The following is a 16,876-nucleotide window of genomic DNA, read 5'->3' as shown; positions in this document are numbered from 1 at the left end:
ATTTAAAGAAGTAAAAATCTTTGCTTTACATTGCATTAGCTGTGGCAGCTCTTAGCAGAGCATGTATGACTGAATTGGTAATTTCCCTATTCCTAAAAATGTTCTGCTTGGCACTATAGTTTCTCTTTTTTTCTGCCCCCGGTGTTACTTAATGCCAGTACCAGTTTTTTCTATTGGAGTGTAATTTCTGTAAAAACTGTGCATATTTTTCCCTGTGTTTTTAAGCAGGTAAGTTATTACTTGTCTCTCTGCTGTGAAATGGACTTTTCCCCTTTTGGAAAGAAACAACTGAAGAGATGTTTGTTTAGCTATTACTTGATCAGTGTACTGCAGTTGTTTCAAAGAAGTGTACCACACCTAATGACTTAAATCAGGGCAAACTTGAACCTAACTTCCGCTGAAATAGTTGCTGTGGTATCCATAGAGATGTTTAATCACCGGTAAAAGGACGGAAGTCCCTCAGTGTACTCAGTTTTGTTACTCCTGAGCTTGCTGTGGGTCACCACGCTGGTTTACAGAATGGTGACGTTCTTCTCTTCACCTAGAATTTTGACTTGGTAGTCTGTGCGGGGTCTCTGGACCTATATAAAATTCACTCAGTGCCTTCTGACTTTTTGATCTACATCGCAGCATGATGTCAGTATAATGCTGGTTATGATTTAATATTCCCAATCGGGAAATCTGGGATGTGAGAATGTAGAAAGTTACGGAGATTCTTCTAGAGTTACTGTTACAAGGGTAAGAAACAACACAGTTTGGACATGGCTTCTGTAGGCTTTCGAAGACTCAGCTATTTAATTTTTCTTATTTTATCAACTGTTCCCCTTAGATGGTGTTGTGAAACTCAAGCACAGCTCACTACCACCAGGGGTCACACTCACACATCTCAAAATACTATGCAGTTTTGAAATTCCCATTTGTCTCACTTAGCCAGATTTCAGACCTGAACGTTTCCGTACCAGGATTTACAAACTCCTGGTATTTTGGTAGTAGTTAATCTAGATTTTGTTTTAGGTCTTATTGCCATGGTATTGCAGAACAAACTGCAGATTATTCCTTCCAAAATTCTAGGTGTACCCATGCCTTTTCAGTTGTAGCTGGACACAGAGTGACACAATGTCAGGTTAAGTGATTTGCCAAAAGCCAAAAAGCTACAGCAGTAACAGACGTGAATTATCCCAATTTATTATACCAGTTAAACAAAAGTGTTTTTAAATTAAGTTTTTACTGGATTAAAAATCAATCATTCAATTGAATAGCAACATTATCTGACTTTCTAGAAAAATTATTTTGAAATTGTTTTAGCCTAGTTTGGATTGAAGCAGAGTTGTAATCTTCCATGAAGCTTCTAATGAAGGCAGTGAAACAGCTGAAGGGGCTGCAGTGTCAGACTTGGAACTGTTTTACGTTTGCTACTCTAGAAGGGCTGTTCATGATTCTGAAGTCTTTCAGTACTGCATGCATACCAAGTGAACACCTGTTCCTGCAAGATGTTTTTATAGTCTTATGGGTGAATGTAGTTTTACTGTATAAGTACTTGCAGTACTGTGCAGTCTCTTAGAATACTTACTTCCTTTAAATTCTTAAATTTGTATAGTTTATTTGGTCATGCTGATGTGAAATATGAAGGTGTTAAAACAGTATTTGCTGGAATACAGCTTTTGTGTATAGCCTTCACTTCCACTTAAATGAATGTCTTGGGCTTTAATTAAAACACATACTATCTAAGTATTATAGAAACTACTGAAAAATTTTCAAAGTCAGTGGAGTCAAACTTACACACTGTATTTTGCAGGAGTCATATTTAAAAGGGAGGTGAGCATTAATGTATTTCATGGGAGTCATAGTAATCTTGAAGATGCATAAATTACTTTTAAAATGTAACCAGCCCTTTATGTGTTTTAAATCTTGTTCCACTAGTCCAAGCTGATAGAAAGATGAGTTTTAAGTGACTCTTAAATAAGTTTCTGAAACTCATTTACAAGTCATACACTATTGGCATATGTTCTTGTTAACCGCTGTACTGCAAACTCACTGTTTAACTTTCCTTTAAAAAACCCACAAAGGTGAACCTTGAAAAATGTCACTTCCAAAGGCGAACAGTCTAGTTTAAGGAAAACTTGTAGCACACAATATATATTAAGTATTCTTCTGAGCTCATGTTGATATCAGCATGTGAGCTTCAAGTGTTGTTTTTTTGGGTGTGAGGCTCCTTTGTGGTGTGGGGCTTTTTTGTTTAATTTTTGTTGTTTGTTTCTTTTTTGTTAGGTTTTAAAAATTTTAATCCTGCTTTTCTCTGTGTTTCTTCCTTTTCCTCCTCTCATGTCTCTCAATGTTTCTCAGTGTTTCCTTCAGCTGTTCTTGCTTTCTTCGTACCCTGTCTTTCTTTGAGAAAGGTGGAAGCTCTTTTTTAATTATAACCCTTTTTTAATTATTCACCAGGAAAATATTGTTTATGTTTTTAATATACGCTTCAAACCTTGCTCATAGAATAAAAGCTTCAACTGTTTCTATTGTCTGATGCAGTCAGTGTCCAGAAACTGTTAGCAATTCTATTATGGTGTCAATGTGGTAATTTTTTTTTTAAATTTAAGAAAATTGAATATATCGATAAGCTTTTATTTAAATGAAGATCCATATAGTCCTAATACCCATCTTAAGTGTTAATTGCCACTAACAGTTGTGTAGGAAATGTCTAAGAACAGAGCCAAAGTAAAACAGCTTTCCTGCCTTCTAGCAATCTACAAATTAAGGGCTCATGAACTAGAGGTCACACTTGCATCTTGTAGTTTGAGCTTTTCACAGCTTTCTGTAAGTTAGTTTAAAATGTTTTATCCTGTACGTATTCTTGTCATCCACAGCACTTGGTGGCATTTCTTAAACTGCAGTTAAGCATTATGTGAAAAATTGTTTTGTTCTTAAAACTTCTGTATATGTTTTAGAAGTACCTTAGTTGCTTTATAATGAAATAGTGAATCCCCTCTATACGTCTTTCATATAATTTCTGGTTTCATATCTTCCCCATAGACATGTGTAGGCATCTTAGAATTTTCTCTTGAAGGTTGAGTCCTAGTTTTAGTTTTTTACATGGAAGTCTTTACATACCTTTGGTCATTGTGGTATAAAACCAGAAGAAAAATCTGTTTGAATGACATAATCCATTAGTATAATTTTATTATGTAGGTTTTCATGGTGTTTGAATGTTTGTGTTCATATAGAGAGAATTTTCAAATTTATTTATAGAAAAAACTCATTACTTTGCGCCTTCATCTCAGAAGCAACAGATCAGATTTTCATCTACTCCTATTTGGGTGAAGATGTTTTATTTCACTTGAGAATTCTTTACTTGACATTACCTTTTTTTTTTAGCAAGGGACACTGTTTGACATTTGCATGTAGTGGCAAATAGACAAGGGGTCATATAGGCTAACAGTGGTGTACTTCAAAAGACTGAAGACTTTTGACCTATTCTGGAAGTGTAGAGAGAGAAGTCTTCTGTTTTCTCTGGAGCTCATGTTCTATTACACCGCTGTATATGGCTTATTTGGATTAGCCTTACAGTAAGTTGGCATGCGGCTATGTTGATTGCTAAATATTGTACTTCAAATGCAGATGCATTTGCTTTTCATATCTTTATTGCCCTTTCACCATACTTCTGAAACGCACAATATTTGCTGAGTGCTTAGCAATATTGCTGAATGATCTAATTTATTACTTTTGTCTCTTAAATTCTCATTTCTTAATAAAAATTAGATGTGACATGGTCTGAAAAGAGTATCTTTTCAGCATGAAGAAATGCATAAGAGCATTTGTTGCAGTTCTCTTCTGATTGCAGTTTAGTGTCCACTATTTAATGTTTGACTTGTTCTTAAAATTTTATCTTTAAAACTTATACTGCTTTTATACTCATATGTTGGCAGGTATTGAAACCCTTAATTATCTAAAATATCAGTCATTTAGAGTGCAGCAGTCTTTCTGCATCAAGGAATAGGTCTCTGATACTGTAATGATGTGCCATCAATAGGTTGGACTTTTATGTTTTTTATTTTTAATTGGTACTTAGTGAAAATTTGGGCACCGAAGTCCTTTTGACTAGTGGCTGAACTCTTTCAGGAGATCTTTTTAGTTCATCACTGATCCTGCTTGATATTTTGCGCTAAGGGCCCAATTGCAAGGTGTTCTGGAGAATTTTCTTTATGATCTTTCCTTTGGTCTGTTCAGAGTAGACATGGAATTAAGTAACTACAGGGACAGAATCTGGACAGCACTTCCATGTTGAAGAATTGCAGAAGAGTATGGTCTCAGATGTCTCAAATGATTGTTTAAAAAAAATTTTAATTAGTAATACGAAAAAGGAGGACTTGATACACAAAGAAATTCAGAGCATTCATTTGTCAGTACACTTGGAACAATGTTAAATTATGCAGTAATTTATAATATTTAAAGGAAGCTCAGTGTTGGGCTCAGTTGATGCACTACAATTTTAAGTTGCAATCATAAATCTGCTTGGGCTTTTCCTGTGTTGTGAAATCTTAAATGTCTTGCCAAAAGCATGTTCTCCCTACAGTAAAGACCCTTACCCATAGGCAGCAAAGATCTATGTTCTTCAGACTGAATTATTAGAAACTGAATTTATCTCCCCTACAGAGTATTTAAAGAAATTCTAACATTTGACTTCTTAGTGTAGGCTCTTCTTAATAGTCGCCTTAGCCATTTAGTATAGGAAAATGTCAGAAACCATACTGAATTAATTATGGTTTTGGCAATGATCAGAACGATTATAACTTAGTCCTAAATAGCTGGCTACTCAAATGTATAGCATGCAAACTAAATCTAGGCTTTTATTTTTTATAATTAGAAAAACTGTTTATTATCTGGCTGGATTTCAGAAGAGACTTCTATTTAACCTTGTAACCTGTAGGCTAAATTAGATTTAAATAGATTAAACATCTGAAAATAAAATGCATTTTAAGCCATTTTGAATCATGTTTTTAACCTTGTAATGTCTGAAGGTTAAACGGTGGTGTAACATTATATAGAACTTGATTTCCTAGTCTACCTGAAAAAAATAGCACCAAATTTCAATATCTGAATTGTACTAACAGTAGAGTACTTAGGTGAGGATGGGAGATGTAAATGTATTTCAGACTATAATAAGACCTGATGTCTGGAATAGGAATACTTTCCTCTCCTTTGGCTTGATTATGAGATCTTTTAGTGCTAATGTGACATTTTAAGCCATTCACATAGAAAATGCACTAACTGCTTGATGAATGGAGGAACTTCTTCCCAGTAACTGTTCCATTGTAACAGCTTCCAAATGAGGTCCACCATTTTGTGTATTTGTCCTCCTATCTACTCAAGTTGTCATTGCACATCCAGAAAATGTTGTATAGTGGGATACAAATAAACCAGAGTTTGACGATTTAGAGAGCTGTAATAGCTGGAGTTCTCCACTTGCATAATCAATCCCCTCCACCCCTGCTCCTCTGTGTACTGGGATTTCTTATCTTGGGTGTCTGCACTGGTGAAGGAACAGTGAGTGGTAACTGGAGCATGTCTATGCTGTGTCTGTAGGAAATGCTGCTGTTCTAAAGGATGGGTAGGTTGTAAAACTTAAAGAGCTGTTCCTTGTTTTAGTACAGACCTGAGATTTCCCAGAAAAAAATGCTTCAATTTTTGTTGCAGAATTATGGGGTCTGAGGGTATACGGGATGCATATGCAGCCCTAACAGTCACTGCTTTCTGAACAGTTCCAGGCTCATGTACAACTGTGTATGCACTGCTCACCTTTACAGTGGACAAAAGCATTCTCAGGTGAAGTTACTCTTAGTTGAGTAACGTCTTTCATGTCATGGCACATCAGATAAAATCTGTGATGGAGCCTAAGATAAAAATAGTCATCATAATTTGTTTTGCCTTTTCTAGGTAACATTCAGGTTTCATGGATTGATGATACATCAGCATTTGTATCATTGAGCCAGCCAGAACAAGTACAAATAGGTAAGTGTTTCTGAATGCACTTCAGTTAAGACTTGACTATAACTGGCTCCTGCAAAATGTTTTGAGCCACAAGGTCTGAGATTCAAATAGTATCTGAACCAAGTTTTGCTGTAGGAGGAACTAAGCTTTTATAGTACCAGCACATGTGTTGCAGCAAAGACAAGCAGCCCAAACTGGACTTGGTTGAGAGTTTTGTGTTTCATTCCATGACCCTCTAAGTACCTGAACCTGTAGGTATAGGTTCTTCACTTGATGCAGTATTTATTGACGTTACTTATTGCTACTTTGCACAAAATAGAGATATCAAAGACTTTTATGGTGTTTGCCTTCAAATATTCTTTGGACTGTTATATGTTTGGTTTGGCTTACATTTGCAAGTAACAAACGTGGTGGAAAGACTTTTGGTGTATTGTAGAATGCATGCAAAATGATAGTCTCCTAACAGTCTGGACTGCTAATGTGTCTACAGTCTCTGTATTAATAATTTGCAATTTCTCCAGACCTTAATTTTTTAATTCTTATTTGAACTTTTAAGCTTAACTTTGAAAGAAGTTCATGGACGTAAATTCTACAGGAACTATACATGTTTAACTTCTTTCTTTAAAATTTGTTTGGTTTTTGTTTTATTTATTTATTTATTTATTTATTATTTATTGCTTCTTGGCTTGGATTTTAGGACAGGAATTAGTTTAACGAAAAAAATTTGTGCATGACTACATAAATACTCATAGTGAACCTACATTCCTAATTCACATAATTAGGACAGATAGCAATATTTTACTGTTTACAGTTGTGCAAGGTACTCTAGAAAGAACCATTTCCAGTATAAGAAGCTGACTGAAAACATAGAGCAAAACATTATTCCATATTTTCCTTACAATATCTAAATAAGTAACACTCTTGAGAAATCATCAAGTAAAAAACAAAGGAAGAGACCAACACCTCTGAATTTGCTGAAAAAATTGCTTACAGTTATGAGGAAAAACAGTCTTTCTGGGGTGTGGGGTTTTGGGTTGTGTTTTTGTTAGGGTTTGTTTTTTTTTGTTGTTTTTTTGTTGTTGTTGATGTTGTTTTGGAGGGTTTGTTTCTTTTTATTTTGTTTGGGTATAGGTTTTTTTCATATTTTTGATTGATTGTAATTGGAACTGAAAGCTCTTAGTGGTTTTTGTAGTTCTTTTGGGCAAATATTTGAGGACTGACCCATAAACTTACTGCTGGGAACAATGTCTGAGAGTGTGGACCATTATACATGATTTGGGATATGTTATGGTAGTGTCATCCCCATTTACCGAAATGATTGCATCAGATGCTATGGAGCTGGTAAGAACAGCTTTATACATAGCACTTTTGATTAAGTGGCTGAAATTCTGTTGCACTTAAGAGTTATCCTGCCAGAATTCTCATGATTAAGTTCTAAAAAGAGAAAAAAACAAAACAAATTCAAACCCCACTGAGCTCACCATCATCTATGTTACGAAGCTCAAATAAAGAAGCTTTCAGGTTCTGTGTGCATAATCAGTGCATCTCTCTAATTCCTTATTAACATCCAGTGAGCGTTTATCATACTTTCTCATACATACCTATCTCTGCAGAGGATTTTGAGTGCTTACCAGCAGCCTCCTTACAGCAAATGCTCCATAGCAGCAAGTACCATTGATTCTTCATTTGTATATAGATATAAGGACCATATAGCTTCTGGTGAGACGTTTCAGATAAAGAATTATGTCAGAATAAATGTGGCCCTGTTTTAGCTAGCTCTGTAACTCAGGAAAGCGTTGCTAGCACTTCTTGCCTGTGTTGTCTTAGCTTCTTACTTCCGAAGCATTTGTGATTTGTAAACTGTGTATATTATAGTTAGTGGTGATACCAGCACACCATGGGAGGGAAATGCTGTTCACACAGCAGCAAGTACATTACAAGATTAGAGTGAATAAGCTTCAATCTAAACTATCTTAAGTAAAAATGTACTCTGAGCTGTGCAATCACAAATTATATGTTTGTGAAGTAGCAACTTACCTGAAGTGTCTGAAGCTTTTTATTTCAGACCTGATTAATCTTCATATTCAGAGGTTGGTCTCCATGTGTGAGGTATAGGCTGAGAAAAAATTGAATAAAGGGTTGGAATTATTCCACATTTTTGTCTTTCCAAGCGGGTTTGTGGTGAAATACAACAAAGTTGTGTTTTCTGTGTTATAGTTCAGATGCCCTGATGTACAGAGTATCTATAGGTCATTGTAAGTGTATATCTGTGCCTCTCTTCCTTCCTCTTCTCAGGCTGATTGCTTGTTTCTCTGAAGGGGACTTGCGAGACTCTTTGTTTTCAATAAAACCCATGTGTTTTATGTCATTTCATAAGCTGAAAGCCTTCCTAGATGCTGCTACAGTAACTTCCCCACTGCTATCACCTCAGTTAATTAATGTCTGAGTGCTTGGCATACACATTCACCACCACCGTTTTGTGGGCTTGTTTTTTTGTTTTGTGGGTTTTTTTGTTAATTTTTATTTTTTGTTACAGCAACTACATATTGTGAAAAGAACTGAATGTCTGCAGAAAACTTAAACTGAATCTTTCTGGCACTGCTCTGTGTGTATGTATTTTTTTTTTTAATGCTTTGACAAACAGGGAAGCTTGTTCTGTGGCCTATTTGTTAGGGAAGAAGTTATTTGTTTGAAAACACAGGTGATTATAGTCTTTTACAGATTTTTATGAAACCAGGTATAGTAACATCTCATATACTGAAAGCCTAACAAGCTGATAAACTATAGCTGTCTCAATTATCAAAAAGTGGTGTGATTATTACTGTAAAATCACTTAAACATATTGTGGGTTTTTTTTTTTGTTTTTTTTTTTTTTTTTTCTGTAACAAATACATCATAAAATCAAGTCTGTTATTCTATTTCCTGATCTTAAATTTTTTAATGAACTGCTTTGGCAATAAGTCACTACTTGTGATTTAGTGAGTTTTATTTAAGTGAAGAACCTATGAAAACCTCATTATGTGGCCTGTTTTTTAACCTGTTTATATAAATATGTCTGCATCTTCTGGACTATATAAAAAACATTGTAGAACTGTCAAACAATATGATACAATGCAAGATGTTGCTGCAGACATACGTTTATGCTTACCTCTTAAAGATGTTTCTGGCTTTGAGCTGGTATTAATATGTGTAGTTAACAAAGCACATGTGCAACAAAAACATTTATGGAAAATAAATAGATTGAGAACAGTGAGGATGCGTGGAAGTTTCCCTGTACTGATAAAGTGGTCAGATTTGCATTATATGTGAGTTCAAGCACTGTAAACACATCCAGACTTATTTAGCATCCTTTTAATAAGGGAATTGGGTGGGAAAAGCTATGAGAATAGGTTCAGTTTTGTATTAATTTGCATGGAGTATTAACTGATTCTAAGTCTACCAGACTTTTTTTAAATTTGGTTCAGATATGGGAGGTTTCTTTATTTTTCAGTTGGAGCAGTGATACAAATACTGAATATTTGGCTGAGCTAATGTAAAGTTATAGAATTGACCAGCAGATCGTTTAAAGATTGATCTTCAATCATTCCTTGATATACATACTTGGGATAACCAGTTGGTGAATCTGGCTTGTTTCTTAAAGTTTTCTCCAATTATTTTTATTTTTTTCAGATTTGTTGGTTTTAAAACAGAATTTGAAACATGTGATTTGCCAATATTACCAGTTTAGTGTAACTGTATCTAAGGATTGCATTGAAACTGTGGTAGTCTTGTGTCTTAAATACAGGGATTTTTTTCCATGCTGCTTTGAAAACCTTGAAAAGCTTTGCTTTTACTTCAAGGTTAATTTTTACCTGATTATAAAAAAAGGGGGAGGGAAGTTGATGGAGGTTCCTCAAATTGTCTTTCACATTTCAGATAATTTTAATTTCCATGATCATGGTTAATCTTTGTATCAAACAAATGACAGATCTCTTAAAATGTGACACTTCGTATAGGCTGTTCTTTGTAGTTTCTGTTGCTTCTAACTCTCCTGGCTTCAGGTCTTTTTAAATGGACATAAAACTTGTTTATCAATACCCTTGGAATATGTTGGAATTCTCATGGTAATATGCATAGAAATCTATTTTGATTACGTAGGTAATGAAATGTATTTGTTCATCCCCCAGTGCTCTTTAAAACAGTGTTCCTGAGTTACGCAGTATTGTGGATGGTAACCATTAAGACCTAGTCAAAAACTGATTGATAAAACATCGGTCCATATGCTTTTTTGTTTAAAAAGTATGAATCTGATTAGCTGAATTAAACTAATGAATAGCTCTTCAAATTTCCCATGGTAATCAATAGCGTGTATGTGCCCAGCAAGAATGCACACTGCAGTTTTTTAATTCTTTAAGGTGTTGTTACCTTGAAGGACCTATGGCTCTTTGGATAGTATGAAAAGACTTATTCCCTCTTCTGCTTGTTTCCCTCTGAAAAAATAATTAGGGGAAAGTGCAGTATTTTTACAGGCAATCTTGGAGTTGCTCCTAAGTTTAAAACTGAATATAGCATGCTTAAAACACATAGAACAGAAACCTAAGGAAACAAAAAGCAAATCCCTTAGCCTTCTCATTTTGTTGCTTATATAATGTCCAAGAATCTTCACTTTATTTGGTTATTGTGCAACTCACATTGGCAGGCTCTCTAATTTAGTATGAGTAGAAAAGGCTTGTTCTTGTATAAAATCATATTACTCTACAGTTAGAACATAAACTTCAGCTTGAAATGGAAGCTGCATGAAGACACATTTTAGTTAACTGTTTCATAATCACCACCAAGTTAGGTGCCTGCCATGTCTATACATGCAGGTTGTACCTACGTAATTAGTGGGGGAGGACTGTTCTTGAGTTCAAGTGGGCTGTGTTCTCTGTGTCTGTTGTCACTGTAGAACTGCTATGTTGTCATGTTAAAGCCAATAATGAGTTTGTGTAAATGGTTGTTTAGATGGCTCTAATTTGTTACTTTTTTCAATATGCTTTGCTGTGAATGGATTTCCAAGTTACAAGCACATGAAAACAATAGTGGACAATAAACACAGTCTCTTTTCTGTTGAGGTTTGCTGTTCAAGGCAGGTAATAAGAATTTGTGAAACGATTGATATTCCTTTAGTTGAACATCTGGGAGACAGAACTTACTGTTGCCAAATTGTATTTTATGTGGTCACAGCATTTCTGTAAAATGTGGAGCACATGCTTTTTAAGTGTGTGGCAAAAGATAAAGCAGTGTGCACTCTTATAAATACAAGAAAATTCAGAACCAACTTTTGGTGTACAACTTCTGGCTCTTACAACTAAGTTTGCTAGATAAATGTGCTTTTGGATGCTCTTCAGTTTTGTGTATTTGTAAAGTTGGCTTTTTATCTGGAAAGGTTACTATGAAAAAAGTACTATTTCAATGCTTCTTGACTTACAGGAGTCTAGGCTTCATACAAATAGTCTGGAAACGGTGGGGAAGATGAGAGAGTCTTCAGCTTGTCTTAACGTTAAAGTAAACCCAGTGTTCTATTTTAATAAATTGATGTAACCTGAAGTATTTCAGGGTTTCCTTCATTTCAGTATTTCAACCATTCTGGGCAGTTAACTAGTTTGTGAGTCCTCAGTTAATGTTTTATATTAATGAAAAGCACTTGTTATTCATGGTTTACTTTAATTTTGTTGCCAGCTAACTTTCAGTGACTGTTTAGGTCACTGGAGTAAAAGGAACCTAGGTGTATTCTTAAAGGGAGGTTTCTTTAGATGTCTTTGCACTTGTGCAGTCTTTATAGGCCATCTAAAATGTACTCTTAAAATATGCTGTTACTTAAGGGTGGGCTAATTTCTAAAACATGGGAAAAATTTTATAAATGTTAATTTTTTTAAAGTACTTGAAAGTAAAATTGAGTTTATCTTCTGAGACATTTGACATAGTTACATGTTAGTGGAAATAATTGCCAAGTTTATCAGTGGTACTTCAAAAATATACCTTTTTTTTTTTTTTCCTTCAGCGGCTAATGCTTGCTCTTAATTCTCTTTACCTAAGGCTTAGGTGCAGTTTAATAACAACTATATTCTGGTTAGGAGCAGCTTATACAATATTGTAAGACCACTGGTTTAATTTAAGAGTAATTTTAACTTAAAAATCTGAGAATGTTTTTCTTGCTGTTTTAGAATGTAATAAATACACTTAACCTGAATTTTAAATACATGTGAAAAGCAACTGCTTGTCATAAATGGCAAGCATTGAAATAATGTTAAGTTGTTCCATGTGTTAGTGCCCTGATATATGAGCTCGTATAGAATTTACTGTGTGCAAGATATCTTCTTCCTCTAGGTACTGAGTAGACCAATGTATTTAGTCAGCAGGGGAGCAATGGACTAAAGCAGGTGCAGCAGCTGAAATTGTGATGGCCTTTCAATGATTCTTGTTAAATCATTAATCTTTCTGAAGTTGTGAGTTTCTTGGACAGGGCTGGACTTTATGGTTTATTAATGTTTTATAAAGTTTACTATACAACTTTCTATTGAGCATGAATGCTTACCGCCCCAATTTAAAAACATAAACATACACATGTATTTTGAGACTGTGTGCATACCAGTCTCTTGAAAATCTGTTTCACATGACTGTGTTCTCACCAATAAGATAACGTGAAATGATTTTCAGATGAACATCAGATAACATACTCCAGGCAGGAAACTTCTTTAATGTAGACCAAGGAAGTTGGATTCATACTACAGTATGTCTGATTTCAGCCATTACTGCTATTTTACTTTTTATTCAAATTATGTGCAGTCTCAAACAGTTTTTCTAGCTTTTTGTGATTTCCCCTCTCATCCTTCCCATCAGTTTTTAGATTCTTAAGATCTACAAGGTTTGATGTTTTGGGAAAGCCTGGTTTAAATTTTGCATTAGTGGCTTTGCTCATGATGCTCAATTTGCACTGTTGAATCTTATGTGATACATATATTAGTATTCATATATATGTGTGTATGTGCAGGTGTAAAAAATCTTAGTATTTCCTGTGTTATTTTTTGAGTGGCTTGAATTCTTGTGCTGCATCAAAATGGTATTTAAGATGAGAAACTAATAGTTGTAATAATTGTAGTAAGATATAATCACCTTGTAGATGTGTGCTTTTTCATTATTTTCACGTGAGTTGGATTTATTTAAAAATGTACCTTACCTTGAAACTGCATACAGTTTTTCAAAAAATCATGATTTGAGTGGCTGTATGCTATGTAAGGACTTGAATTAAATAGTTTCACTAGGAAGACCTGAGCTGTTGATCTGTAGGTTTTGCATTCCTCATGGGTAATAAGGATTATCAAAATAGAAAAGTTAAAAACTTTGTTTTATTTAGTGTGACTTTTTAGATGGGGACAGTATCAACACACTTGTTTGATGCAGTAGTAAATACGTTAATTCTGGCAATGAGGTGCAGTCATTCCTGTAGCAAACTGTATCTGATGGGTGAACTCATATCTGGATAGTTCTTTTTGAAGCACCTGACATGTGGAGCATTAATAGGTTCTTCAGCTGAAAATGTTTGTGTTTAAGCTTGAACAATGTTCTGGAGAGCACTGCCATGAGGGTGTCTCCAAGATCAGATAACTAGTTGTTGTTTTGAAGTACTAAACAAGTGTCAGAAATGTCATCAGATTTTGCAGGAGTGTGCTTCCTGAAACTGCTCAGCCTTAGCTGAAATGTTTAATTTGCTAGTATTAAAATACAGCTAATGGTTTGTGCCAGTCTTAATCCTTCATGGTTACATAAAGGGGATGACTCCTTCCCCACTCTGACAGTGAGCTCTCACTGCTTTGCTTTTGCTAGTTCTGTGTCCAGAAAAAATAATAAAGGAAAATTCCTGCTGTTTCAGTGAGGCAAACTGGCTCATCAGCAGGTCAATAAACACCAGAAACCCTGTGAATGAGAGCACACAACCAGGAGGCTTGGAGCGGGGGCTAAGGAGCAAGCCCTGGGGTTCTCCCATTTGGTAACAACCTGTTAGATGAAATCAGATGTCTAGCCAGACAGCGGCTTCTATTTCCTTCCAAAAAGACGTTCAGATCTGAGCTCTCTCTGCTCTGAGTAGTAACAGACATTGAGACCTTCTGATTAGAAAGGGGATGTTCTGCCCACTTGACAGTTTTAATTTGTAGATAAACAGATCTGAACACTCTACTAGTACTCTTGGAAATTACCAGTTGTCCAGTGTCAATTTAAAAGCATTTCTGTACTAGTAAATGCAGGGAATGAGATGCAGTAAATTTCTACTTGTATTGTTCAGGAATCTTGACTATAACAAGAAAAATAATTGCTGGTTGATATACTCTAATCATGGTTTTACAGTGGAACATGTGGTATAAATCATAATGTAGATAGTTATTGTACAACTTTCCGCATTACTGATGCAGAAGTCAGAGGACCAATTATAGACTTGCCTTCAGGTACCTGCAGCCATATCTTTTCTCATCAGTTAAAAAACCCCAAACCCCACAACCAAAAAACCCCTATATCCGCTCAGTTTGAATATGGTAGGTTTTTCCTTAATATAATGTTGGAAGCCTTTTGACTACCTTTTCCATTGATTTGGATTTTTTTGAAATTAGTTAATATACTACACAGCTTTTTTTTTTCAATTAATGAGGTATTTAAACAGGGTGCAAAGGTAAGTAACTTGAATTCTTTCTGTAATGAAATAACTTCATCTTTAAGAAAGTTAAAATCCTTCATAACAATCTGCATAGTGTGAAATGTCTCAGTGGACTATAGTCTCATCTGTGTTCTTTGAGATAAATATTTCAAGCTTAAAATATTGTCCAAGAATCCCTCCTCTTTCTCTGACATGCTTTGTACTTGGCATTTTTTCGTTCTCCTGTAAAACCACTTTCTTTCAGATCACCTGTCCACTTTCCCATTTTCTCCAAAATGGAGAGTGAAATACTTACTTAGTTTGCTCTCTAACTTGCCATCCTCTGCAAGGTGAACAGCTGCTTTGTCACCACACTGATAGTGCTTCCTGCTCTGCTTTCAGTTGTCAAAAGAGATCAGAATCTTTGTAAAACAGTCATCTTTAAAAGTGTTATAGAATCCGTATAGACACCTTCTGCTATCTTAGGCTAATACAACAGAGGAAAACAGAAAGGGATGGTCAGTACCATGTACAAAGTAGAGTTTTCAGTTTTGATACAGTCTGCAGATAGTTGCTATTATCGCATATAATTCGGAGACTATGGATCCTTCAAATTGTTAAATTACTTTTCTCCATCAGTCTCTAGTACACAGATTCCTTGGAGCAAGGAAATACATCTTCACCAACTTTAATTTGTGTTTCTGTGCAGTCAGTATGCAGCTTGTGAAATATATATTTTGGCTTGAAAAAACTTTGTCCTAGTGTCACTGTTTTTCCTTGAACATTTTGTACTTAATTCTGTACCCATGTCTCCAAAGAAAAGTATTTTTAACAAACTCAAGATTTTCTTCATGGGCAACAAAAATTAATGTAGTATTTTACCTTAGTTTAGAAAATTTTTAGACATCTAAATTTTGAAACATGTGAAAATGATCAGACAAGTAGTGTTTGTTTTATTTTAGTAAATGCAATACAGATGCTTTCAAAGAGCTGTATTTTCTTAGAGTAGTTTGAACAGACGGTCTGTGTTGGAGAAATTGATAAAAGCTTAATTTCTCTGACAAAATGTTCAGATTGGCATTTTTTTAAATACATTACCTTCCAACCTGTTTAATGTTTGGGCAGCTGAGGAGAAGCAATGCATATGCAAACTTCTGATAAATTCCCGAAAGGAAAGGAGGGGAAACAGGCATGTTAAATAACTGAAAACTTGTCGAAGCACACATTATATGATTGAATGCTACAACTGGTGCTAAGAGACTTGCGACTTCCTACTAGTTACACTGAGGCTGCTTTCCTTATCACCAAATTAAACATGGAATAAATCATTCTGCTGATCTCAGAGACAGTCAACTGTAGTTATATTTCTGGAAGTATGTTGACTCAGTAATTACTTTTAACTTCTTTAGGTCTTTTGAATTTTTTTTTTAAGGGGTGCTGGGAATCAAAATTGCACTGCATTACAGTTTCAAACAGTTAGGCTCTGACTTCCACTTGGTTAAATGTTTTTACCAGTAAAAGAAATTGTAAGTGAATTTTAATTATCTGCTGATCTTAGAGCAAACCAAGACTTTCCCTTCATGATACTTCAGTGCAGGATGATCCTCGAGGATCTTTCGTGAGATCTTGATATCTTTATTTAATTCTCAGACTTTTTTTTTTTTTTCAAATCAGCTGTTTGCAGTGAGGGTTTTTCTTCTCGTTAACCTTCCTTGAGGACAAGGATCTTGAGAAGCACACTGATGAAGTGTCACTTCATTCAGCAGTGCTGGGCATGTCTGCTGTAATTTTGGCATGTGCAAAAGGGTTTTGGTGCAGCAGTGCAGCTATTATGGAAAATGGAAAGCAGGCAGTCAGGCGTTCTGTAGCTGAATTAGCAGTTATTTTTTACTCCCTTCAGTCACAACTGAAATACTTCTTTGACTCTATTAGATGCTGACCTGTGCAGGATACTTCTGGTGAAATTGGAGGAAACTATTTTCAGGACAAGGTTTAATCTCAATAAAAGCTTTAGCAGAGGGTATGCTGAATACATCCAACTCAACAACTAGCTGCCTTGCTAGTGTGAGCTGATGACCAAGGCTTTAAAGAATCCTGTCTGTCATGTGTAGGTGTCTTACCCTGGTAAATTAATGAGGCTTTAGATCAGTTTTGACAGTAACAGTATTAGATCAGTTTACTCTTCTAAATCTCCACTGTGCTGTTGAGCTGATTGATGATGAGTTGGCATGAGCATTCCAGATGAAA

The 16,876-nt window shown here is 35.2% G+C and overlaps 1 protein-coding gene across 3 annotated transcripts in view; it reads left to right on the top strand.

The window, feature by feature from the left end:
* Window positions 1-16,876, top strand: part of PARN (poly(A)-specific ribonuclease) — a 60,904-nt gene that overhangs the window by 29,728 nt on the left and 14,300 nt on the right. For all 3 annotated transcript variants that reach the window (XM_042798690.1, XM_042798692.1, XM_042798691.1), the window contains exon 21: window positions 5,929-6,003. In XM_042798690.1, coding sequence (XP_042654624.1) covers window positions 5,929-6,003 — 75 coding nt within the window. The remainder of the gene's footprint in view (window positions 1-5,928; window positions 6,004-16,876) is intronic.

Source organism: Tyto alba, unplaced genomic scaffold (genome assembly GCF_018691265.1).
Source record: "Tyto alba isolate M040663 unplaced genomic scaffold, T.alba_DEE_v4.0 Super-Scaffold_28, whole genome shotgun sequence".
NCBI classification, from domain to species: Eukaryota; Metazoa; Chordata; class Aves; order Strigiformes; family Tytonidae; genus Tyto; species Tyto alba.
Note: the sequence above shows the minus strand (reverse complement) of the source record. Positions and strands in the feature narration are given on the sequence as shown.